Source organism: Narcine bancroftii, chromosome 2 (genome assembly GCF_036971445.1).
Source record: "Narcine bancroftii isolate sNarBan1 chromosome 2, sNarBan1.hap1, whole genome shotgun sequence".
In the NCBI taxonomy this organism is placed as follows: Eukaryota; Metazoa; Chordata; class Chondrichthyes; order Torpediniformes; family Narcinidae; genus Narcine; species Narcine bancroftii.
In genome coordinates, this window is record NC_091470.1 from 246,418,242 (window position 1) to 246,445,196 (window position 26,955).

Sequence of the window (26,955 nt, forward strand, 5' to 3'; positions counted from 1 at the left end):
TTATTGCTTGTGGGGATTGTTGGGGTAATTCGTGTTTTAAGTGCATTGTCATATATTGAGGTTAAAAAGAAAAACTTAAAAAAACAGTAATGGGGAAAAAAGGGATGAAGGTGGTGAAGAGGTGGAAAAGAAGTGAAAATAAAGATATAAGATGGCCACTTTGGACTATATGACTATAAACATTAATGGAATATATAACCAAGTTTAAGTGTATCCCATTGGGGGAAAAAAAAATCACATAATTTAAAAGACAAAGTTACAATGTTTGAAAAAACTTGGAAACCATATATGGAACATAACAGAAAGAGCAGTCCTAGGACCACTACCACCTAAAATGATAAGATAAACACGATCAGATTTAATGTGAATAAGTAGATGATACGTCTTTATTGTTTGTATTCCTTTTAAAAAAGATATTGTTTTATTGTATTTTAAATGTTCAATATTTACTGTTTTTGGAGGGGGGTGGGCAGGAGGGAGGGAGGGATAGGGGAAAATAAAGAGAAAATATCACTGAATATTTAAAGAGATGCATGTAAATATATTGGTTGATATGGTTCATAGTGCGATAAATAAAGAATTACAAAAAAAAAACAAGATGCTGTATAATAGTATCAAGCCTTCTTTGTACATTTACTCAAAACGTCTTGTGGCAAAGACCAACAGAGCACTTGCAACTTTACTGCTTTGTTCATTGCATGTTTTCATTTAGTGGCTTACAAAAAAAAATCTTGTCTTTTATAAGTTCATCAGCATTTAAATAATACTTTGCCTTTGTATTCCAACTTGTGGATAATTTGACATTTTTGGATATTCCACTGCATCTCCCATAGTTTGTCCAATTGCTAAGATTATCAAAGTGCCTTGAAGTCTCTTCGTATTTCTCACAATACACACAGCTTTATGTATTTGCCAACTTAGAAATACAACATATTATTAAAAATTGAGCAGCTGAGGCAGGGTTTGAAGAAAGTTGAAGTTATAATTTCAGGATCTTAAACAGATAAATAAGTTTGTTTTGGAAGCAATCCGTGAGGGAAGGTTATATTGCTGGGAGAGACCAAATAATTTAATATGGTAATTAAATGCCAGTTTGGTCAATGTATGTTACTTTGTCTGTGTAATATGTCAATAATAGTAAAGCTGTCCAGCAAGCTGAAGAGTGGGGGGGGGGGGCGGGGTGGCGGTGGTGGGGGTTGGCGGGATGGAAGAGGAAAACTGAGCCTAAATTATATCAGGAATGAATGACAAATTCTTGTACAGAAAGAAAGATTGTGTTACCTGAAGTTTGAACAATGATATGAAGTCCCAAAGATGGGCGACGTGCCTTGAAGGGAGATGAGGTATCATTTATTAAGTTGAACTATGCAAATGAAGAGAAATTGGATTGGGATGGTGAATTAATGTGATAGGTAACCAGAAGCTCGGATTGAAGGTACATGATCCAACTCCTTGACCACCAACTTTATCCAGAGCAACCAAAGACTTCAAAAATTATAATGCAGAGCACAAATCTCACTGTTTCACTTTGAAGGGCCTCCCAAATTGTCCCAGACTGTATCCATTTTTTTTTTGCATAATTGATCCACAAAAACACCCCTTTTGTTCCTTCCCTTGCTATACCACTGTCATTGACAGTACTCAGTTGATTATCACTCTAGAACTTGCAAAATCTTTCTGGAAAATACATCTTGATATTACTTGGGTGAAGAAATGAAAATTTTCCATTTTTTCCATCTGTGCCCATCTCTCCCAATTGCTTTACTACTTGCATATCATTATTTCTAAAAGTATTTTCACTTGAAAGTTATTTGTTGGATGGATTGTGTTAGCATGGATTAAAGATTGGTTTTCAAACAAATATGGAATAATCAGTCTTGGACTGGAATTACTGTAACTAAGAAAGTGCCTCAAGGATCAATTCTTGGACTCCAATTACTTGCAATTTACCTGGACCTGGAGACTAAGTTTACTGATAACATGAAAGTAAATTGGAGATAACAATGTTACAATCGTAGAAGTGTACAGCACATAAATGGGGTCTGGGGCCCAGCTCATCACAATGAAATATGAGGCAATTTCCCTACCTTGGCTTGCACTTGGATCGTACAAGGTGGTAATGGATAGTAAAATCTTTTTTTTTAACTATTGTAATCTGCCTCCTCTGGCAGCTCATTCTGGCTATTCATCACTCTCTGGGAAAAAATGTTTTAGTGTGAAGGAGGATGTAGTGTAACACAAGTGCTTTGTGGAACTGGTGATAAGAACTTTAATGAGCTTCAAATTTTAAACTCTACCCATTTAGATAGAGTGTATAAAGGAAGAAAATAGTGTGCATTTGATGCAGTTCATTTGATGCAGTGCACTTTGATTCAGATATTCTCCTTAAATTCTGTTTGCAGATAAAATGAAAGATGCATTAATAGCTAAACTAGCTAATCAAACAGCTGATTACTATGGAGATGTTTTCAAACAATGCCAGTATAAGGAAAATTTGCCCAAGGTAAGTGTAATTTTTTGTGTTGCTGCTTGGCATTTCATTTGTAAATAAAACAATTCAACCAAAGTTTCCCTACGAAGGTAACCAGAGATGCTAAAATTGGGTCTGAGTTAAGTCTATAAACTTTACCCTATTACACTTGCTAAATATATGTGTAACACTTGTGTTTTCTGCAGGAGATGTAGGTTAATATATCAGAGAACAAAATATATAGGATAGTGAAGGGTTAAATGGTGTCCTTTTGAAGTTGAATATGCATAATAATAAAGTCTATGTAACCATTCTGCAAGTTCCATGATGAATACGAATATAAGCTTTGATTTGAAATATGATGGCGCCATAAATTTTAAGAGTTTTGTTCCCTCTGAGAGGATGCAGTTGAATGTTTCTGCATACCTTCAGTTCTTTGCTTGAATTGCACGTTCCTGTATTTTAAGTAGGTAAATGCTAAGGAGTTCATTTTTACAGAAGCCAAGTAGCCTTAATATGCCTGAGATTGTCTGATCTTGGAAGCTGAGCAGGCTCAGGAATGGTCAGTACTTGCAGGGGAGACTGCAGGTGCTGTAGTTTCTATGAGGGAGGGGCTGGATGAAATGGCGATTCTCTGTCTAATGGTATGTCATATTACTTGACAATAATGGAACCTTCACCTTGTGGTGAATACTCCCATTATAGCACATTTACTATTCTAAAAAGTTAAACAAGCAGGTTTAATTCTGTTTTTACAAGAGAGGATACAAATAACCTCCCAAGGATGTTGGGAAACATAGAGACTAATGCAAGGGAGGAACTGAAAGAAATCAGTATCTCTAAGGACATGTTCTTGGGAAAATTGATGGGATTGAAGGCAGATAAATTCCAAGGGCCTGATAATCTACGTCCTAGATGGCCATTCAGATAGCAGATGCTTTAAGAATTATTTTCCAGAACTCGATAGACTCAGGATCAGTACCCATGGATTGGAGGGTAGCTAATGTTACCCCACTATTTAAAAAGGGGGGTAGAGAAAAAGCGCGGAATTATAGGCCGGTGAGCCTTACATCAGTAGTGGGCAAAATGATGGAATCCTTTATTAAGGATGTAATAGTGGAGCATATGACTAGCAGAGAAGGGATCGGACAGAGTCAACATGGATTTACAAAAGGTAAATCGTGCTTGACAAATCTATTGGAATTCTTTGAGATGGTGACAGGTAAAATAGATGGGGGAGAGCCAGTGGATGTGGTGTACCTGGACTTCCAAAAGGCCTTCGATAAGGTCCCGCATAAACGACTGGCTTACAAAATCAAGGGTCATGGGATTGGGGGCAAAGTATTGGTGTGGATTGAGAACTGGCTGGCAGGTAGAAGACAGAGTTGGGATAAATGGCTCGTTTTCTGAGTGGCAGGCGGTGACCAGTAGGGTGCCACAGGGATCTGTACTGGGACCCCAGCTGTTCACAATTTACATTAATGATCTGGATGAGGGGATTGGATGTAATATCTCCAAATTTGCAGATGACACTAAGCTAGGAGGGGTTGTGTGCCTGGAAGAGGGGGTCAGGAAGCTCCAGTGTGATTTGGATAAATTGAGGGACTGGGCAGATACATGGCAAATGCACTACAATGTGGATAAATGTGAGGTTATCCACTTTGGTAATACAAACCGGAGGGCAGATTACTATTTGAATGGCAATAGATTAAGAGATGGGGAAGTGCAGAGAGACCTAGGGGTACTTGTACACCAGTCTCTGAAGGCGAGCATGCAGGTACAGCAGGCAGTTAAAAAGGCAAATGGTATGTTGGCCTTCATATCAAGAGGGTTTGAGTATAGGAACAAGGATACCTTACTGCAGCTGTACAGGGCCTTGGTGAGACCCCACCTGGAGTATTGTGTGCAGTTTTGGTCGCCTTATCTAAGGAAGGATGTTCTTGCAATGGAGGGAGTGCAGAGGCGATTCACCAGGCTGATACCTGGAATGGCAGGAATGACTTATGAGGAAAGATTGCGCAAAATGGGATTGTACTCCCTGGAGTTTAGAAGATTGAGAGGGGATCTCATAGAGACATATAAAATTCTGGCAGGACTGGACAGAATGGATGCAGATGGGATGTTTCCAATGATGGGAAAATCCAGAACCCGGGGCCATGGTTTGAGGATAATAGGCAAACCATTTAGGACCGAGATGAGGAGGAATTCCTTTACCCAGAGGGTGGTGAATCTATGGAATTCATTGCCACAGAGGGCAGTAGAGGCAAGTTGATTAAATATATTTAAGAGGGAATTAGATCTATTTCTTCAGTATAAGGGTATTAAAGGTTACGGAGAGAAGGCGGGGACGGGGTACTGAACTTTAAGATCAGCCATGATCTCGTTGAATGGCGGAGCAGGCTCGAAGGGTCGAATGACCTACTCCTGCTCCTATCTTCTATGTTTCTATGTAATGAACCCGGCAGCGTCCTTGTAAGAGGGAAAGGCTAACGTTGTTTCCAATAGTTCATCACCATTTTCAGCTTCCTGAATTTAACCCAAACTCTAACCCTAATCCAAAAAGGTTTTGAATTGAACTGAATCTGTCCACTTTCTTACTTAACCATCCACACCATCCTTGAGAATATAGCTACTGCTAAGATGAAGCACATGTTACATTGATGTTCAAAGTGTAAATAAGTTTTCAGCTGCTTGTTTCTCATAAACTTGCTGTCTCTTTGCAGTATTTATAGATGTAGAATTGCATTTTGCATGCACTGCCATCCAAATGTTACAAATCGAATTGCAACATATTGTAGAACAATTGATTCTGTATATGGCAAAACCCATAGGTTTATATTGGTCGTGTTACAGTTTTGTCGACATTTCCACTTCATTGTACAGTCTCCATTTTGCTCTCAGTTCTTATCATGATTTCTTCATTTGAGCTTTCTAATCTACTGATAATTCTGACTCAAAGGCTATCCAAATCTATCTTTGTAATTAATCACTTAATTGTGTCACCATTTCAACTGAAATATGCATGTGTGATTGGAATGTAGAAATCTGAACTTTCTACCAATCTTTCCGATGTTTTTTCCACCATTTGTAATTTTTCTGTTGCGTATTTCTTATGTTGGTAGAGGTCTATCACCTCTCTTTCAACCACTCCCCTCACTGCTCCCTACCGCCCCCCAACACAGATTTGTACATCAAGTGGTCTCATCCTCAATGCGAACCAGATTAATTGGAGTTGACAAGCCTCATTAATTTCAAGATTCCCCTGCAAATTCAAGATGTTCTGTCTTAGTTTTCAACATCATTTTTAATTACTGCAGTGAATTTTTAATCATGTGTGATACTTTAGAAATGGAAATCACAAACTATGAATTGTTTTATTTTAAGGGAGATTGCATTTCAGTTGTATATTTTCACCAGGTCCATAACCTTGTAGGGATGGGATATGAAAGGTCAAGTGCTCATTTAGGTGCTTATTTAATTAAGGGGCTTCTTTCTCTGTTGCCATTTCAGCGAGCGAGTTTCAGACCACATTACTCTTGGAGTAAAACTAATTCTTCCTTAGCTTCCCTTCAATCTTTTGCTGATTTTTAATGACTTAATTGTTCATCTTTGTTAATATTATCACATTCTTCTGACTGTTCTTTTTGGGCATTTCCCTCAGGAGAACATCATTTTGAGTTTGGTGGGTTCTGGGATGGTTTGTGAATAACAGACCACCACGCCCCAAACACTTGGGGCAGGAACCACATCAGTTTGTCTTGTGATGTGTTGCTTCTACACTTGCACAAAGTTGCAGTATACTGCTGGTGCATGAACTTGAGATCCTCAGTATCCTTGTGAATGTTTCACTTTGAGCAGTTGTTCCATAGTGGATTTTTTTTTTTGCCAAGGAGTCTTTTTAGCTCATCTTTTCCTTTGTTCACTGCTAATATTTCTCTGATGGAACTCCGAATAGAGTAGCCCGTACAGATTCTAGTTAGAAGGATGTGAACAATGAGGCTCAGCTGTTGACTGAATTTGGAAGAACACTTTCATTGGAGTGATTTAGAGAATTTTGTAGAGATAGTGACATATTTCAAAATGCATTGAAATTCTTGCTATAGATAGAATTCCAGAGGGCAGAGAATGGCATTGCTGTGCAGATTTTCAGTTTGATGCTATGTCTGAGATCTTGATCTTCAAACATATTTTCCTCATGATCAAAAATCATCCCGGGCACTGGAGAACATGGCAGATTTCATTATCAATTTTTGCCTTCGACAAGAGATGACTCTTGAGACGGGAAATGGTTCACTGTTCTTGTCATTGTTGTTGTACAACGGTGGTACATAGAAAGAGGAGCTTTGACTTCCAGAGGTTGAATGTTAGCAACAATGTGTTGTTTTATAAATGCACTATGTGGAGGCCAAGAATAATTTCCTTGTTGTATTTCAAATTAGATGAACAATGCAATATCAATACACGATTATCCTATTTCTTTTAAGGATCTGGAGATAAATTCTCTAAGCTTTTCTATTCTCCAAGCTTCCCGACATCTATTGTCCAGCTCCGTTGCCTATTTGACTTCCACATATGCTTCCTTGTTTTTCTCAGCAGGTTTCCTTGACTCATTTTCGTCTAACGACAACTTCCTGCAATCTCTGGTACATTTCCTCGCTATGAATAGCATGAGCAGTTTTTATATCATCCATAAATATCCTTATCACATCTTTCCTCCTCCTGCTTTGTATGCTTTTTGTATGTACAGATAATAAGGCATTGGATATAACTGAATCTACCACAGCTCCACTGCAAACAGCCTAGACAGTGAAACAGCCAACAACTATTACCCTTCAATAAAATGCTGTATACTCAACAAGTCAGGCTGCTACTTAATTTACCACCAACTCTGGTTGTGGTCCAACTTTGTTTTCTTTTGGATCTCATGAATTCTTAATTTTCTAATTAGTTTTGCATAATTAGGCACACTGAATTTGTACTGACCTATCAGTTTGTTCATAGCATTTCAATAAATGCAGAGGCCTTTTTTTAATCCCTATGTGATCCATTTCTTACCAGAACATGAACAAATGTGTTGCCATGTGAATTTTCTTTTTGAAAGAAAGAGCTGCTTTCTTCCCACTAATTCAAGCCATTCAGTTACTTGCCTGCTCAACTTTTATTCCAAATAATTTAACCTATCAGACTTTCTAAAAACATTAATGGGATTCTAATTTCCTCTCTCTTTTTCCTTTCCTAATTCCCTTGTTGTCTGTGGTTGTTTGTGATTGGACTTTTCCCCTGGTCAGTATTTTTATTTCCAGGAAGTGTTGCCGGTTCTCGCCGCAAAACACTGCATGATGCAGGCCAATGCAGAATACCATCAATCAATTCTGGTCAAGCAACAGAAGAAGTTTGGTGAGGAGATTGCAAGATTACAGGTATGCTTTCAGTGATCATCTTAAATATAGTGGTAAAAGCTTTAATACAAAAAATAGTTGAAGCATTTTTTCCAAGTGCAATAAAACCCCTGGTATCTGGCACCTTTGGGGATTGATAGATGCTGGATAAGTGAATTTGCCTGTTGCTTGAGATGGCGCATTGAATGGATTGGCAAACAAACTGCTGGGGGCACCAACTTTAAACTTTATTTTTTACCTATTTATTTAATGTGATTTTTTTTTCCTTTTGCCAGTTGTTTGAGGTTGTTGATTGCTTGAATTTCGGATAAGAGGGATTTTACTGTATTACTAAATTAATGTGAGTGTAAGATGTCATTCCACTATTCACCCTAATTATATGAACTTGGGTGGAATCTCCTGCTGCAATAGTTTTGGAGATCTATGGTCAGTCTATTTTTACAGTATGTGTCCACTATTGGTGAAGTATTACAAATGCTTTTCTAAATTTTGTCAATAGTTGAAATATAGATTTCTACGTGCATGGAATAAAGATTTCATTTCATTCATGTTGTTACCATGAAATAAAACTTTCTACTTTGATGAATTTCTCCTGAATTGTGCCATCTCAAACATCATTTCCATTTTGCATCAAGGCCATTTGAGAGCCATTCTTGTTGAAGCATTGTTGTTTAATTACTTGAACTTGACTAAATGGGGTAGAAAATATTACAATTATTTATTTGCAATAACTTGTTTCAACTGGACCTTTGCCTTTTATTCTGCATAACTATATTCTCTTTACTAAATCACTGATTTATCTCTCCCTTAGTCATTCTTGTTTCCAGATCAAAACTTGATCTCCAGACTTTGGTTTTTCTACCTGTTACACCCCAACTTTCTCATCTTCAATTTTTTTTGTATAATATGTACAAAAATCAAATCCATTATTTACTCAAGCTATTTGCTACACAGCACTCATTTGAGGATGTATAGATCACTCTAACTGTGATCCTCTGTCTCATATCCTCAATACTTACCTTTCCATCCTAGCTTCCAACAAATGGAAAGAAGGCAAGGCCACTCAGATTGAAACTTTCTGTTTGATGCCTTCTGCTTGTACTGGGGTTTCCCTGTTATCGAAACTTCTTTTTTATTTGTTTTTCCTCATGTACTTCATTTCAACCCTGGCTTTCTCATGAGACTTCTTGTGCCATCTCAATTCTTCCTATTGCACAATGACGACGTCCCTTTTTGACCTCTGTGGAAATGATGTATATGTATTTTGGTTGCAATAATCATCACCACTTTCAAATAGCTTCCAATGTTGCTCCAAAATCCATGCACATATCGCTGACTTCCAATTCTTTGTTATAACTTCATGTTTGCACATGTCCATTCACGGTGTCACCTGGTCACAACTTCAAAATAATTCAAAATTTCAAATGACTCACTCGTGTTTCTGTGCATGAAGCAAATTGCAACCCATTTTGAAATATTGCAAATTTTGTTTTTGTTTTCTGCTTAGATTGCACTATGTATTTGTTGTCCAGTTTGGGTAGGCATTATGTTTAGTCAATCTGTAAAATGTATCTTACATTCAGTTGATTAAACTGTAAGCACATCAAATGGTTAATATCAATTACAAAGAAAAAGTTTAATCCCCAGCTCTACCAGGACTTCAAAATTGGGTTAATCCAGTCAACAACTTTTCAATTTGCTGCAGCTTCATCCAAATTGTTGTAGTCTCTTCACTTACCTAAACAATAAAAGAAAATGTTTTTACTTTGAAACGTGCTTATTTTAGTTACCAGTAATCTCATTTTTTTCCTTTAATAACTCAGCATGGTTCAGAATTGGTGAAGACTGTGGCCTCGAGGTATGATGAGTATATCAATGTGAAAGATCTGTCAGACAAAATCTCTCGTGCATTAACCGCAGCGAAGAAGGACAATGACTTTATTTATCATGACCGTGTTCCTGACATAAAAGACCTGGAGCCAATTGGGAAAGCCTCTTTAGTGAAGTTCACACCTGTCAATGTCCCCATGAGTCAGAAATTTACTGGTAAGATCCCATTTGACAGCAAACAATTTTGGCTGTTCGGGGAGGTTTTGATTTTTTAAAACTGTACTCATTGTATTCTTAAATATACATTCAAAATATTTTTCTCTACAGCAACTGTGCCTCAAAGCTCAGAAGGTGACAATTTCATTTGTAAAAAGCAGATTCATTCTGGGGAATATCTGACTTGTTTTCAAGAGGGTCAAACACAAGTTTAATATAACTTGATAACTTCTTTGAGACCACTATATAAAAATGAGGATTACATTGCTCACAATAATATAAGCGTGGTGCAAGTTTTTACTGTTTGTTTAACTTCTTTTGGAGTGAATGCTGTGTAATAAAGACACAAAAGGAATGTTGCTCTTAATAATAGTTAATAATCGTATCTGATCTTATTTGGACATCATTACAGGCTTTCTTGGAGTGTGTACCTGGATGTTTAATAGCAATAATTCTTGCACAGTCAAATAGCAGGTTCTGCTCTCAAACTCTCCAGTGAGCCTTAAGTTTCACACATTTCATTCCACTTCATATTCTACAAGAGTTCTGAATGTATTTTTGTTTTTTTTAATCAATGTTGGTCTATCTGGCCACCACCTGACAAATCAATTGTGCTAGAAATTTGGTCAGTAAACATGCCATCTTTATCTTCTTTCAGTACCATTGTTCAATGCCACTGACTCCACAGTTTGTCACTCGCATTGTAATCCTGTTACAGAGATTAAACAATATAGGGCACTTGGTAATCAGGGTTTCAATAATTAATGTGAATGCCTTAATTAACCAATGCTAACACACAAAGTCATGCACATGCTTGTGGACATGTTAAGTACTAATATATTAATACACACTGCAAAATACTTGTGAAGACCAAGATTTAGATGGAAGGTGAGATCACTTGTTGCACAATCTGTCACTGGAGCATTTGTGAATGAGAACAGATCAATCAACTCAAATTGGATTGCATGGAGGAACCAACTGAAACTGGATTTTCCATTCATGACATCTACCCTAATTCAGTGCAAAAGACATAGTTATACTAAGAGCTATTCATCAGTACAAATAACAATGCAGCACAAGCAAGCACAGCTGTAGGAACAAGGTCAGTGAGTCAGCACCCATGGAGAGAAATTTGTTTCAAGACTTGGGTGGGAACAGATTAAAGGGGATGGGGAAAAGACTGGGGAGGAGACAAGAGGCAACAAAGTACTGGACAATTCAAGGTGAGAGAGGTCGAGAGACCAGCAATGGAAGATGCAGATTGGAATAGGTGAAGGACAGATGTAAACAATAGAAATGGATTGGGGTGGGTTTTACCTGAAATTGAAAATTTCACTGTGCATGTTGTTGGATTTAGGCCACCCAGGCAGAATATAATGTGTTGTTTATCAGGTTTATGTTTGGCCTCATGCATTGAATGCAATAGGTTTGGTTGGATGTGAAGCTCAGCCCCTCTTAGAAGGTCTGTTGATGTGCTGGATGAAATAGGAGGGGGAAGGAAGAGGGGCAAGTATTAAACATCTCCTCCTTGTTTTTTGAGTGGCATTTTTTTAATATACATCCCACTATAGTAGTATTGTCGGCAGATTTGTAAATCCTATTATTGTCATACTGAGCCACACAGTCTTAGATGTAAAGTGAGTTGAGGAGAGGGTAAAGAATGTAACCCTGTGGTGCTCCAGCACTGATGGAGCTTGTGGAAACAGATAGGTATCAAAAGTGTATCTCTTGAAAGCTCTTTCATAGAACTGATGTGAGCTCAATGGGCTCAGAAGTCTTAAATTCTTGAAACTTTTTTAAAAATGCAAAATGCTCTATCTATCTTTAGCTTTGATCCCATTGCACAATTTGCTTAACTACATTTGAAGTTGTGAATCAACTGTGTTCATTGGACAAAAGCTGTCTTTGGCACCTGAGGGCAGGGATGTCAAACTAGTGTGCATAGCTTTAGGGTTAGATTTGGTCACCTAACTAAGATTGAAAGAGTGCAGAGAAGATTTACCACCATGCTGCCAGGACTAAATGAATTGAATTGCAGGGAAAGGTGAAAGAGGTTAGGACACTTTTCTGGAGTGTAGAAAAATTAGGGAAGAAATTAGGGACTAAAAAATTGAGGGGTATAAATAGAGGAAATAAAAGTTGGCTTTTTCACTGAGATGAAGTGAAATACAAACCAGAGGGTAAGGATGAAAGGGGGCAAAGCTTCGGGGTAATATTAGAGGCAACTTCTTCACACAGAGTAGTGGGAGTGTGGAATGAACTGCCAGCTGAAATGGCAATGAGGGCTCAGTTTTCTCATTTAAGAAGATTTTGGACAGGTCCATGGACTGGGTGCAGGTCAGTGCGACAAGGCAAAATAATAGTTTGACAGACTAGAAAGGTCGAAGAGTCTGCTTCTGTGCTGTAATATTCTGTGGTTCCATGACCAGTAATTGTTACTTTGGCAGTGTCATGTGCAAAAATAAACCACAAAAACTTTCAGGAAACAACTTTTCCAGAGGTGGTTAGTATATGCTCAGTATTTCTCAGATTTGTGGTTTTATTTCAGGATAGCTGAACTTGGAATTTGTGTGATTACTGAAATTGAATTTGCATGTCTCAAAATAGCAACGTGATTTTTAATGATGATTTTCACTGTCAACTACACATTTTAATGTTGATCAAGGATATCAAGGTTAAGTTTATGATCAGTTGCTGAATGATGTTCAGTTGACAATTATCTGCAATGTTAGAAATCATTTTGGGTACACATCGAATGCAGATAAATCTTCAGTTCTCCAAATAACAACCAACCCCCTCCAAAGAAGGGGAATACGATCTGTGAAATAAAGTGGAACCCATGCAAGACCTGAATATTTTTCTGAACAATATTTGTTTATTTAGATCTCTTTGGGAAGATGATTCCTTTAGCAGTACAACAAGCTCTGAGTATATACAATCAGAGGCGAGCTGATTTGGTGAACAGATTGATTACACAGATGAGAGAATCCACAAATTTTGCCAATGGGTAAGTATGAGCAGTTTATTTGCCACTATTGGCAAAATTAAGTGACCATATTTTCAAAACTGAGTTTAAAGAATAGTGATCTGCCAATGGTTTCGTTTGGGTTTGGTACAGAAAGGAGTTTTCGCTGTTCATTAACCAGACATTGGTGAAAGCTGGAATTGTGCATTTGGAATACTTAATACTTTTTTTATTCAGCATTTTTAATCTGAAAATGTACATCATTCTTTCTAAGTATTGATATTTTTAAGAATCTGATGATAAATTGGCAATCTGAGTTTAATTATTATAAATGAAGGTTTTAAAAGATTGAAAGAATTTGTACCACAATCCTAAATTTTCACTGAGCTCAACAATAATTACAGTGAATGTAAATTTATTGGTTGCTTCTCTTTTTCTCTCTACCTAAAATCAACAGCTGGTTTAATGCTATATGGGCACTTTTTTCCCTCTTCTGGTGCTCCTCTTCTCTCTAATCCAACACCTGCCACTTTCCCAAATCCCCTAAGATAATATAATGGATATGAGTCATTTAGAAATACTTTGTTCGGAAAGCAGAAGGAAAAAAAGTCAATTTTAAGAAGGCTTGTTTCAGATCAATCTAAAGAATGTTGATGCAATTTGCAAAATCAGCAGAGGTTCCTTCAAATGTATGAATTAGCTGAGCAGCACTGAAGAGCCATGACTTGATTCCATGTTGCAACTAGTCTTATTTTGTGGTTGGCACAACATTGCTGCCGCAGATTTGAAGCAGCCTCAGTTCCATTTCCTCATGTCCAATGCTCATCTGCATGAATTTTGCATTTTTCCTTGTGACTGTTTGGGTTTCCCATGGTGCATCAATTTCCTTGCACATCCTGAAGATGGGTCAGTTGGTTACTGTAAGTTTTCCCTGGTATGGGTGGGTAGTTGAAGACTGTCCACAAGATGGACATTTGAGTGAAATCAGGTTACAGTTGAAGTTCAAGTTTATTATTTAGAACATGAAACATTACAGCACAGTACAAGCCCTTCAACCCTCAATGTTGTGCTGACGCATATATTCCTTTTTAAAAAAAAAAGTACTAAACCCACCCTACCCTGTAATCCTCTATTTTTCTTTCATCCATGTGCCTAAGAGTCTCTGAAATGACCCTAATATTTCAGCCTCCACCACCATCCCTGGCAAGGCATTCCAGGCACCCAAAACTCACTGTTTTTAATTTAAAAAAAAAATACTTAACCCCGATGTCTCCCCTAAACTTGACTTTGTACATCTGTCCTCTGGTGTTTTCTATTCCTGGCCTGGGAAACAGATGCTGGCTATCTATGCATCTCATAACATTGTAGACCTGTGTCAAGTCTTCTCTCATCCTTCAATGCTCCAAAGACAAAAGTCTCAGCTCTGCTAACCTTGCTTCATAAGACTTGTTTTCCAATTGGCAACACTCTGATAAATCTCCTCTGCCCCCTCTCCAGAGCTTCCACATCCTTCCAATAATGTGTTGACCAGAACAGAACACCATACTCTAGGTGTGGTCTTACCAGAGATTTGTAGATCTCCACTCCTGAACTTAAACCCCCCCCATTAATGAAGCCCAGCATCCCATAGGCCTTCTTAAATATCCTATCAACCTTTGTGGTGCCTTAAGGGATGTATGGATTTGAATCCCAAGGTCCCTCTAGTCATCCACACTCTAGTAACCAACCATTAACCCTGTACTCAGCTTCTGGTTTTTCCTTCCAAAATGTATCACTTTACACTTATCCAGATTGAACTCCATCTGCCACTTTTCTGCCCAACTCTGCATCCTGCCGATATACTCTTGTCGAAGGTTCAACAACCTATAGGTCCATCTACAACTCTTCCAACCTTTGTGTCATCTGCAAACTTCTACCTCATCATTGATAAAAAGCATAAAGAGCAGGTGTCCTGCGGCACTCCACTCGTCACTGACCTCCAGACAGAATACTTTCACAACTACTCTCTTCTTTCTACCTGCAAGCCAATTTTTATCTACACAGCCAAGGTTCCACTGATCCCATCATCAAGTTGTACCAGTTCAACCCAAGAAAACAGTGTTGTCCAGTCCTCAGTGTAAAAACATGAAGGCACACATACAACCAGACAAAACAGACATACAGTCAAAGAGTACATATCGCTACAGGCCCAGAGAACCCCAAAACACAGCAGCAATAGAAATTCACCAAGGCATATGGTTACTTAAACAAAAGTTGGTTTTAATTATCTTCAAACATGAAAACAGGATCAAACTTTAACTTATTCCTATCAACTTAATCTAACTTAACCCCCTTCTAATTCTAAGTGTGCCTGTATGTAATGTGCACAAGTTCAGAAAGGTTTTAATTCACAGTTCAATCTTCTAACTCCTCCAAGTTCACTGGTATCAGGCAATCCTTATACTGTGCACAGAATTTAACATTTTATGAATTTTCACCAAGCTTTGGTGTTTAAAAGTAATTGGTTCCTGCTCAGGAAGGTTCTCATTGGTTTCAGAGAGATTCATTGCTCGTTGGAAATACACAAAGTGATTCCCTCCGATCATCCACTTCAGTGTCTTGCCGAAGAAACTTGCTTCATCAGAGTTTTCCAAATGATAACCTCATCTTCTGCAGGTCACCATAGAGTTCCTTTATATTTCCCTTATTTCAGGTGAAACACGCTTACCAGCCATTTCCTCTTGTATGGAGCACAAGGGTTTGAACAGGCTGAACTCAGAACTCACACCCTCTTCAAAATGGAGTTTTAAACAAACCCCTCTCTCTCTCTCTCTCTCTCTCTCTCTCTCTCTCTCTCTCTCTCTCTCTCTCTCTCTCTCTCTTCCCACCACCTCCCCCTTTGCAAAACCACATGTCCTTCGCAGAACAGCACCCAATCTTCTGAGACCGTTCATCTGTTGCTTTCAAAATAATAATCCATTACTCCACTGCATGTCCACCGACTTGAATTCTCAATAGGCATTCTTCAAAGTTTTTGCAAAGACACTCGGAGCCAAGCTCTGGCATTTTAAATGAGATCTGTGTTGTGAAATGTTTGTTTGTGACCTACAGTACCCCTATAATCTATCTCCTTCAAAAACATATCTATATACAATATAAAAAATTATATAATCCATCACAATATGCAGTGTGTGTCTATACACACATTTATTTTTTATATATAAAATAAATACTGGAGACTTGGAGAATTGTATGAGCAATTCATTCAGTTGTTCAGCCAATCTCACTGCCTTGATACTCCTGATGCTCCTGACCAAAGTAGCTGAAAAGGGACATGTGTGGGGTGGTTGGTGACCTCAATGATTATGCATGCCCTCTTCAAACAATGATCCCATTATTACAGGAAAATTAAATTGCAATTGATGGGATTGCTTTGGAAGCCAGTGGCTACTTTGCCAACTAATCATTAGATAGGAGAAAATATTATAATAATTTGCATGTTATTTTAAAATGAAATTTTAAAAATTAAATTTAGACATTCATCACAGTAACAGCCCATTTCAGCCCACAAGCCTATGCCGTCCAATTGCACCCAGTTAACTTAAAACCCCCGGAGCATTTCAAATAATGGAAGGAAACCAGAGTTATGGGGAGAACATGCCATCTTCTTACAGACATTGCAGGGTTTGAACCTCCACTGTACAGCATTGCGCTAACCATGCCATGGATGATAAATTGGAAGATAAGTTCCAGCCAGGATCCTAATTTTTAACATTTTGTGCTATGAATTAATTATTTTTTCTACATCAACTTCTACTGTGATATATTGTCACTTGATGTGCAATTTTTGTTTATAAAGATTAGACACTGGGACTTGTTCTGGTACAACCTGGTATAGGTCACATCTGGCTCCTTAATTTGAAATCAGGACAGTCTGAGAATACTTCCTTGCCTTGTTGAAGGAAGACATCCCTGCTTCATTGAAGAAAGCCCAAGCAATTCTTTCCTCCACATTATATTTTTTTCTCTGGATTAATTTATTTTCACTTGGAAGAATCTTTAATTTGATTATCTTTCATCAAATAAAAGGATACAGTTTTGTTTTTTTATTAATGTTACACAATGTGGGCAATGTTTGCAGGACCAACACTTATTCTTTTGTGCTTATAATTATTGAAAAGGCAGTGGTGAGCCACTTTATTGAACTGCTGAAGTCAAACATATAAAGATATTGACAGTGTTATTGCGTTGAGGCTTCCAAAATTTAGAGCATTCCCTGATGAAGAGATCCACAATACATTTTCAGTATGGATATCAGATAATTCATGGGTGGTGTTATTTATACCTGTTATATTTTTCTTTGGTGGTGAAGGCAGCAAATGTGGGAGTTTGTAAGTAACTCCAATGCAAATTGTGCTCTGCAACAAAACTGCAGCAGTGGAATGTGCATGGTGAGAGATGGACAGCAAGCTGAAAAGATACTTAGTTTTTGTTGGTATTGCATTTTAAGCCTTTTGGATAGTGAAAAGATTTTGAGATCTTTTCATGGGATGTGTGAAACCTGGTCTATTTTAGTTCAACACCTTTCCTCTCTGTTACCTCTAATTACAGTGTTATCAATGCCAATTTTGTTCGTAACGTGAACATTAATATTTAATTAGACTTGTTTCACATTTCAGGCCCATCTCCAACTTTTCCATTTCTTAGCTTGTCTCCCATAATTTTAAGGCCTAATGGATTGGCCAAGGGGATAGCTCAGCTCAGGTGAGGTCTGGGTTTCCTTAGGAGTAAAGCTGTAAATGAGGTTATTTGGTTGATGGATGAATGGAGGCAGTGAAGAAGAATAAATGTGGACTAGAAAGGAAGGATCAGAAGAAATGAGATCACAGTAAAAGGAAATTGCATTGTCATACTGAAAAAGAGAAAATAAAGTTTACAATGTGTCTTCAACCTTGAACACTAATCTTCTTCCCTTGGATGGTGCCTGATCTGTTGGTTGATTTCCACATTTGTTTTTATTTCAGATTTCAAGCTTCATTGCAGTTTACTTTTTTATACAGTGACTTTATATGTATTTTAATTTGCCACAAATCCAGGTCTCTGAACCTTGCATCAATTCAGTGATGCCTGCTAGATTGAGACTTCAGAACTGGCATAAAATTCACAATCTTCCACTTACCAAATCATCAGTCATGCAAAACAATATTCAAGGTAATGGTGAATTTCATCATTGAAATTTGCCTTTGCCATGTGGTGGTTCCTGAGCCACTGAAGTGGTCTGCAATTTTCAAGATCTTGAAAGTTTATTGTTGAAGGGGAGGAAGAAGATTGATGGACTTGTATCTTGTGGATATTAAGTTTGTGGTCCATCATCTTGAATTCTTAAGTGAACAAGTTATCAGTGATTGGAAGTTTGGCACCTGAATGTGCTTGAACACAGGCAATAGTTATGTATTGCAGCATGACAACTGAAGTTCAAGTGATCAAGGTTCTCGAATGTCATTATCATGGAATTAAATTTTCTCATTAATTAGTCTCCTGAGGAAACCTTTCTTGATATGTGGTGCAAAGTTTGCCTGAACACTTTTTTCAGCACACAGACTTGTTTGACACTGAGATTGACTTTATTGTAGCTCTGTTAGTTATGTTCATTATTTTGTGTTGCCTTTTGAAATATTTGCAAATGGCCGATTAGAGAAGGATGAATATAGTTGGATAGTAAATAAATTTTATTATTACTGTGTCAACTCATTGAACATAATCAGCATAGCCTCAACAGTAAAAGAACAAACACCTGATTTAATTAAAGCTTGTGGAGGATAAATGTTTGAAGTCATGATGATTATTTTTTGACATAATGATTATTTTTATTTTGTAGTGTTCTGGCTTCATTGAATTTACCTGCTGCCATAGAAGATATTTCTGGTGACAGTGTCCCACAGTCAGTCTTGGAGAAGTCCAGCAGTGTGATTCAGCAGGGTGGCCTCCAGACAATAGATCAACTAATAAAAGATCTTCCAGAGCTTCTGCAGAGAAACCAAGAAATCCTGGATGAGGCAACCAATTTAATTTGATTTTTTCATTTGCATATTTTTTCACAGAATTTTAAACTTCAGGTGTTAAATGAACATTTTTTAAATTTAATATTTAAGAAAAAGAGAATGAACATGGGACATTATTAACTTTCAAATAATGATTTAACAGCAGTAGAATGAAGTATTGGAACTTAAAATGGATGTAATAGCAGAATACCTTGAAGAGAAAAATCAAATTGAGCAGAATCAGCATGGGTTTGTTAAGAATTGAACCTGATTACTATATATTCCAGCATAATAGGATGACTCAGTAAAGGACTACCCCTGGAATTTCCACCTAAAATGTAGGTTTTGAGCAATACCCACTGAATAACATGACCCCCAAGTCTAGCACTGACCTCTGACCAGTGGAGTGATGCTGTCACAATATTTTAATACCAAATTAACCTGTAAATATTTTAATTTTATTGGCATATTTTAAAGTAAACCACTGTCGGCTCCTTTAACAAGCTATTTAAAGCTTGTAGAGACCTCATGGAAATTGGACTGAGTGATTGCACCGCATGGAGGAGCGCTGAGACTTTATAGATAATTAACAGGATACGCGCAAGATTGGGTTTATTTATGGATGTTATTGGCTGATGTGGTGAACTTTCCTGTTTTTCCCCAATGCTATGGAATTGAGGAGGCACCCACACTGTGGATTGCCCTGCTGAACAGGCAATGCCCTCAATATGTGCGTGCAATCTGAGAGGCCCCGGAATGGAGACGAGCCAGAAATGGCGAGTGCGTTTTTTGTAAATGTTACGTCTGCAACTAAGTTTCCTTTCTTTTTGCTGTCACCATTTGCATCAAGGTGGTTCGGGTTGTCAGCATGAGCTTAGGGCCTGACTGGGGCATTTGAGTCTGAGCCAGCTGGATGGTAATAGGATATGGAGGGGGAGGAGGAAGATGAAAATGTTGAAACTTCCCTGTTAAGGTTCAGATTTTATACTCACCATATAGGATGACCCCTGATTTTGATGAGACATTTTAATGCTTCGAGCATTGTCCTATTTGCCAGCGGATATGGTAATCCACAGGAGTTCTTTGTGAATATGACTGAATAAGGGAAGAACTGTGGAGGCAGTGCTTTTTGATTTTTGTAAAGCTTTCTGTTAGGCCCCAAAGAATAGGTTAGTTAACAAAATCAGAGCACACAGAGTTAAGGGTAATACTGACAAAGCTTGAGAGTTGGTTATCAGACAGAAAACAGAGTGGGAATAAAGGGTTCCTTCTCAGCATGGCAGCCTGTGATCAGAGGGGTATCAAAGTAATTGAACTTGTGTGCCCCAGCTTTTGATGATGTAAATAATTTATTGGGTGGCTCAAATATTTTCATTTGCTAATTGCACAAATTGTTTTTTGTTTAAATTAGGGTTGAAGATGCAATTAATCCTTGAGGATATAAGGATAAGAAGCAATAATGTGGAGATTGATCATGTTTGGGCATTTTTAGATAGGAAAATATGGTGTTGGGTGCATTAAGGTGGTTAAGTTCCCAGGTCCTAATGGGATATATCCCTAGTTATTTAAAAAGGCGAATGAAAAGATTTCTGGAGCCTTGACAAAGTTATTTGCTAAGGAAAAGAGAAGGTTCCAGAGGACAAGAAAGCGGCTAATGTTGTACCTCTGTTCAAGAAGTGGGGGAGAAAGGACAATCTGGCAGATAATTGACTGGAAAGGTTACATGGGGGATGGGATTTGTGCAAATTTATCAAGTGGTCAGTTAGCCTTGAAGGGCAAATTGTATCTTTCCAGTTTGATCAAGTTTTTAAAGAAGTGAGAAAGGTGGTTGATGAGGGTAGGGTTGTGGGTGTGGTCGAGTGAAGCAGAGGAGAGTCTGCAGCACTGCTTTGAATTGTGTGGACTGGAACATATTCAGGAACTCATCCATGGACTTGAGAGAATATGCAACAGATATCACCAACTCCATCAAGACCTGTGTGATTGAGTGTGTGCCCATGTGCAAATACTGGGTGTTTTCCATCCAGAAGCCCTGGATAAATCAGAGAATCCACAACTTTCTGAGGGCGAGAACAAGGGCATTTAAGGCCGGGGATCGAGTCTTTACAAGAAGTCCAGGTATGACCTGTGGAAGGCCATCTCTGAAGCAAAGTTGCAATTCCGGAGGGAGCTCGAGATAGATAGATGCCAGCTATGACAAAGGGAAGGCAAATGCCACCCAATAAGCTGAACACTTTCTATGCCCACTTTGAGAAGAAAAACCAAATAATACCTACCAGAATCCCTGAAAAGGCTGAGGACCCTATGATATCTGTCTCTAAGGGTGATGTCAGAACATTATTCAAGAAGGTGAACTCTCGCAAGGCATCAGGCCCTAATGGCATACCTAGCAGGGTACTGAAAACCTGCGGCAACCAACTAGCTGGAGTGTTCATGGATATTTTCAACCTCTCATTGTGGCAGTGAGAGGTTCCAACCAACTTTTAAAAAAAAAAGTAACACTAACTTCTACTGTGATGAAATGCTTCAAGAGCCTGGTCATGGCCAGAATTACCATGTACCTAAGTAAAGATCTGGACCCACTGCAATTTGTCTATTGCCACAATTTCTCCATGGCAGATGCAATATTGCTGGCTCTCCACTCAACTCTGGATCACCTCGAAAGCAGCAACTCAAACATACAGCTGCTTTTCATCGACTACAGCTCACCCTTCAATACCATTATTCCATCAGTCCTAGTCAAGAAGCTATAAACTTTCGGCCTCTGTACCCCACTCTGCAACTGGATCCTTGACTTCCTCATCCAAAGCCCACAGTCAGTACCAATTGGAAACAGCGTCTCCTCTTCACTGATCATAAACACAGATGGACCCCAAGGATGTGTGCTTAGCCTACTGCTCTACTCGTTATACACCCACAACTGTGTGGCCAGGCACAATTCCAATGCCTTCTACAAGTTTGCCGATGACACCACAGTTGTCGGCAGAATCACAAATGGCAATGAGGAAGTGTACAGGTGAGAGATGATCAGCTCGTTGAATGGTGTCACACCAACAACCTTGCGCTTAACGTCAACAAAACTAAGAATATGTTTGTGGACTTCAGGAGGAAGTCAGGGGAACATTACTCAGTCATCATCGAGGGCTTAGTTGTGGAGAAGGTTCAAGAATTTCAAATTCTTGGGTGTCAGCATCTTCAAGGATCTGACCTGGGGCCTCCACGTTGATGCAATTACAAAGAAGGCTTGCCAGTGGCTATAGTTTGTGGGGTGTCTGAGAAGGTTTGGTATTTCACCAAAGACTCTCGTAAACTTCTACAGGTGTACTGTGGAAAGCATTCTGACTGGTTGAATCACTGCCTGGTATGGAGGTGCTAACTCTCAGGACAAGAATAAACTCCAGAGAATTGTTAACTCAGCCTGCAACATCACAAGCACCAGACTTCAATCCATCGAGGACATCGACATGAGTTGGTGTCTTAAAAAAGCAGCCTCTATGCTCAAAGATCCCACCACCCAGTCCATGCCCTCTTCACTCTGCTACCATCGAAGAAAAAGGTACAGGAGCCTCAAGATGAGCACTTAGTGGAACAAGGACAGCTTCTTTCCCACAACCATCAGGTTCTTGAATAGTCAATGAACCTAAGACACTGCCTTACTTTTTGTGCCCTAGTATTGTTATTATTTTATTTTTTATAGTGATGTTGTAAGATGGCTATAAAATGTATGTTTGCACTGTGGTGTTGTTGCAAAACACAAAAGTTCATGATATGTTCATGACAATAAATTCTGATTCTACCTTGACTTTGGTAAAATATTTGACAATTTCTTGTAGACTGATTGGGAGGGTGCAGATGCATGGGATTTATGCTATGTTGATAGTTTGGATACAAAATTACCTGGGTCAGAAAATAGTGATGTGGTGGAAGGCTGTATTCAAGCTGGAGGATTGTTACCAATGGTGTTCCACAGGAATTGGTTTTGGGGTTATTGTTGTTCGACTTGGGTGAGAAAGTTGGTTGATGGGTTGGTAAAGTTTGCTCATGAAACATTGGTCGATTTGTCGACAGGGTAAAAGGCTATCAAAGAATACAAGAGTATGTAAATAAGTTGCATATAAGAGAATAGAAATGGCAGGTGGGGTTTCAACCAGGAAAGTGAGGTGTTGTATTTTGTAAGGTTAAATGAAGGAGGAATGTATACAATTGGTAGTAGGGCTCTCAGAAGTGTAAGTGTTCAGAGGGATCTGGGAGTCCAGATACACAGCTCTTGAAAGTGACCAGGCACGTAGGTAAAATGATTAAAGAAGATGTATGGTATGCTTCAATGGGCATTAGATTGAGTAGAAAAGTAAGATGTCATGTTGTGGCTATTTAAACTTTGTTTAGGCCACTGTCAGTTCTGGTTGCACCATGACAGCAATAAAGAGGAGGGTACAGAAAGGTGACAGAAAAGGTTTAGCCTGATGTCGCCTGAATTAGAGGCTGTGAGTTGGGCAAACTTGAGCTCTTTGCTCTGGAGCATCGGAGACTGAAAGGAGAGTTGATAGAAGTGTAAAAAGTCATGAGAGGCATTGATAGGGTGGATAATCAAAATGATTTTCCCAGGGAAAAAGCACCACAAACTAAAAGATACACATTTAAGGTGAGGGGGTAAGAAGTTTAAGGGAAATGTGCAGTGCTATTTTAGTGGGAGTTGCTTGGAATGGATCTCCTGGTGTAATGATGGAAGCAGATCCAAGGGCCCTTGAGATACATTAATATGAAGGGATATATAATGGGTGCAAGCAACAGATTTTTAGTTTGATTTGGAAAGAGAGTTCAGCACAAACACGTGCTGATTGGCCTGTTAGTGTACTATTCTGTTTCCTCTGTAGACAGGATCGTGGCAGATGCAAAATCATATTTTTCATTTTCACACGAGAAAAAAACCAAAATATTGTGTAATGTTGATGTTCAGGCTTCGCTAAATATCCTTGAATGTAAGTTACTGAAAGCCATCATGGAGGTGCAGCTAGCAATCAGGAAGGCAAATAGTTTATTGCCCCTTATTTCAAAAGGATTTGTATGCAGAAGCAAATGTGTTTTTGCAATTATATTAACTTTCGTGGAATGCAGTTTGGACTGTGTATTTGATCTTGTTATCCAAAGAAAAGCTGTAATTGCCAGGGAGGAAATATAGCACAAATTCACGAGACTGATTCAAGAGATGGCAGGTTTGAGGAAAGATTTATCACATTTTTGTAGTATTCTATAGTTTAGAAGACTAAGACAAGATCTCACTGAAACTTTCATAAATCATGCAAAACTTAATCAGCTGAATGCAATAAGGATTAATTATTCCTATTAAAAATTTTGCATTTAGTCTTTGAAAATACTGGATCAAGAAGAAGTCACTGATAATGAACTGAAAGCAAAATTTAAAGAACGCTGGCAAAGGACTCCTTCAAACGAACTATACAAACCTTTAAGATTGGGTAAGAAAATAAAAGTGGAGATGTTTTCTGACATTGTTTAAAATCCATTTTTAAGAAAGCACATTGCATCGGGTTTTTTTCTTTTATTTAAAATAAAAATCAACTGCTAATATTGGAAGTTATTAAATTACATTCAACGTGCTACAAACTGTACAAAAGGTGACCATAAAATGTTTTTTTGGAGAAAGAAGTACACACTGGAGATCGACAGTAACTTTCAGAGTTTTAGGTCAAAACAACTGGAACATAGAAATGCTGGAATGCAGAAAGTCTGAAGTTGGGGAAGCACAAGAGAGAAGTAATCAAGAGAACTAAAGGCTATTTAGTTCCTTGTGTCTCCTTTGTCAATTCACAAGACATTTGATCTGTGGCCAAATTCAAAATACTCATATTTGTCCCATGATCCTTGATACTTGGTTTTAAAAAAAAAAAATGCTATTGATTTTTTTATATTTAAAACTTGTATTTGACATGCAGAAGAACTTTATAAATTTTTGTCACCATTGTGTGGAAATTTGATTTTACTTCTGCATGGCCTGTGAAATTTTAATGGGTGGAAACTGTTCTCCAGGCTTCAGGGGAAGGGAAGTGCTTTTCGGGGCTCTGAGATATTTAAACAAGTGAATTACCTACCAGGTTCTTGAATGTGATAGGTGCAGTCGCCCCTTTCAGAAGGGCAGCAGGAAAACAACCTGATCGATACAGACCTGTGCACCTAACATGTAGTAGGGAGATTATTGGAAAATATTCTGAGGGATGACTTGGGATTCATCAGAGATAGCTGGCATGGCTTGGTCAAGGGCAGAATCTGACTAATCAATCTAGTTAATTTATTGAACAGATACAATGTGTATGGTGAGGGCTGTGTGCCAGAAGTGGTTTCAAACAACATCATTCAGGCCTTTGACAAGGACCCATGTGAGACTGGTTGAAAAGGGTTGGGCTCATGAGATCCAGGCTAAGTTGGCAAATTAGATCCAAAGTTTGCTTGTAAGTGGGGCTGTGAGCTGCATTTTTTTTTGTGTGTGTTACTCCACATGGATCTTTGCTGGGTTCTTTGCTGTTTGCAAAATGTGAATGTTTACAGATGGGATGGTAGATTTATAGAGTTCATGACATTGTGGAGGATGGTCTCCGGCTACAGGGTGATATTGATATATTGGTGAAATGGCAGATTGAGGTCAATCCAAACAAATATGAGGTGATGCATTTTTGGAGTACTTATGAGTCTAGGACTTAGACCAATAATAATTAGGTCTTAGAAGAATGAGAAACTGAAAGACCTTGGAATCAAAATGTGTAGATTCTTGAAGGTGGCAGCAGAGGTAGATAACTGGTAATAAGGCAGAGTATTGAATGCAAGAGCAGCAAGGTCATGGTCTGACTATCAAACAGTGGTCAGATCTCAGCTGGAGTACTTTTTAGAGGAAAAATGTAAGTGCTGGAGAGGGTGCAGAAGATATTCACCAAGATATTGCTTGGGTGGAATGTTTTAATTGGGAGAGATGAGGTGCGGGTCTTAATTTCCTGAAGGAGAGGAGATGTATAAATTCAAAGGCTATGGAAAAGATGAACTTCAGGAATTTTCCCCATATTAGAGGTGGACAAAATTCAGGGGGCATGGATATGAGGTAAAAGTCACCGAGAGTGGTAATTATCTGGAAAACTGCACATGAGTGGTTGTAGTGGAGTTGCTGACAGCATTTGGGTCTAATTGTACACTTAAATCACAAAGGCACTGAAGACTATGATCCAAGTGCTGAAAGATGAAGTTAATGTGGATTGAGACCCTTTGGTCAGCATGTACATAGTTGGACAAATGGTTTTTTCCCATTCTCTGTGATTCTAAATCAGTCCTAAGACTTCAAACTTTTAGAAAAGGCAATCATAGATTGTACATTCTGACATGAGTAAAGACTAGCATTTTCCACATTGTCTCACTGTCTTGCTCACTTAGTTATCTGTGAACACAAAGCTTTTGGGGCCCTCACAGAATTAAATTATGTGAGCTGTTTTTCAGCCCAATCAGAATTCTGTAAGATCCAATTGCATTCCATACCATTGACCATTCCATCAAATTTCTGACTCATTTGCAACTTACTCATATTAAAGGTCAAAGTTTCCTTTTATTGTCACATAATGATACATTAAAAATAATATTCATGATGTGGTTCAACCTTTACTTGCTGCAAGGCAGAGTCACCTTGAGTATTACCTGGCACCCTAACAATAGGAGAAAGAGAAGCAAAAGAGTCACTAAGTGTGGAGTTGCCCCTAGCACTCCTGTAGCCTCACAGACTCCTGTTCAATCCATCAGCAATCTGAGCTCCAGATCCAAGCCTCTGATATGATCAGGAAGCCTCTGATATGATCAGGAAGCCTCTGATATGATCAGGAAGCCTCTGATATGATCAGGAAGCCTCTGATATGATCAGGAAGCCTCTGATATGATCAGGAAGCCTCTGATATGATCAGGAAGCCTCTGATATGATCAGGAAGCCTCTGATATGATCAGGAAGCCTCTGATATGATCAGGAAGCCTCTGATATGATCAGGAAGCCTCTGATATGATCAGGAAGCC

At 38.5% G+C, this 26,955-nt stretch overlaps 1 protein-coding gene across 4 annotated transcripts in view; it reads left to right on the forward strand.

Moving 5' to 3' along the window:
- Window positions 1-26,955, forward strand: part of pdcd6ip (programmed cell death 6 interacting protein) — a 103,520-nt gene that overhangs the window by 44,483 nt on the left and 32,082 nt on the right. For 2 of the 4 annotated variants that reach the window (XM_069920747.1, XM_069920749.1), the window contains exons 6-11: window positions 2,403-2,503; window positions 7,759-7,890; window positions 9,693-9,915; window positions 12,799-12,922; window positions 18,738-18,915; window positions 24,263-24,374. In XM_069920747.1, coding sequence (XP_069776848.1) covers window positions 2,403-2,503; window positions 7,759-7,890; window positions 9,693-9,915; window positions 12,799-12,922; window positions 18,738-18,915; window positions 24,263-24,374 — 870 coding nt within the window. The remainder of the gene's footprint in view (window positions 1-2,402; window positions 2,504-7,758; window positions 7,891-9,692; window positions 9,916-12,798; window positions 12,923-18,737; window positions 18,916-24,262; window positions 24,375-26,955) is intronic. The other 2 variants (XM_069920748.1, XM_069920750.1) reach the window with 1 other exon arrangement.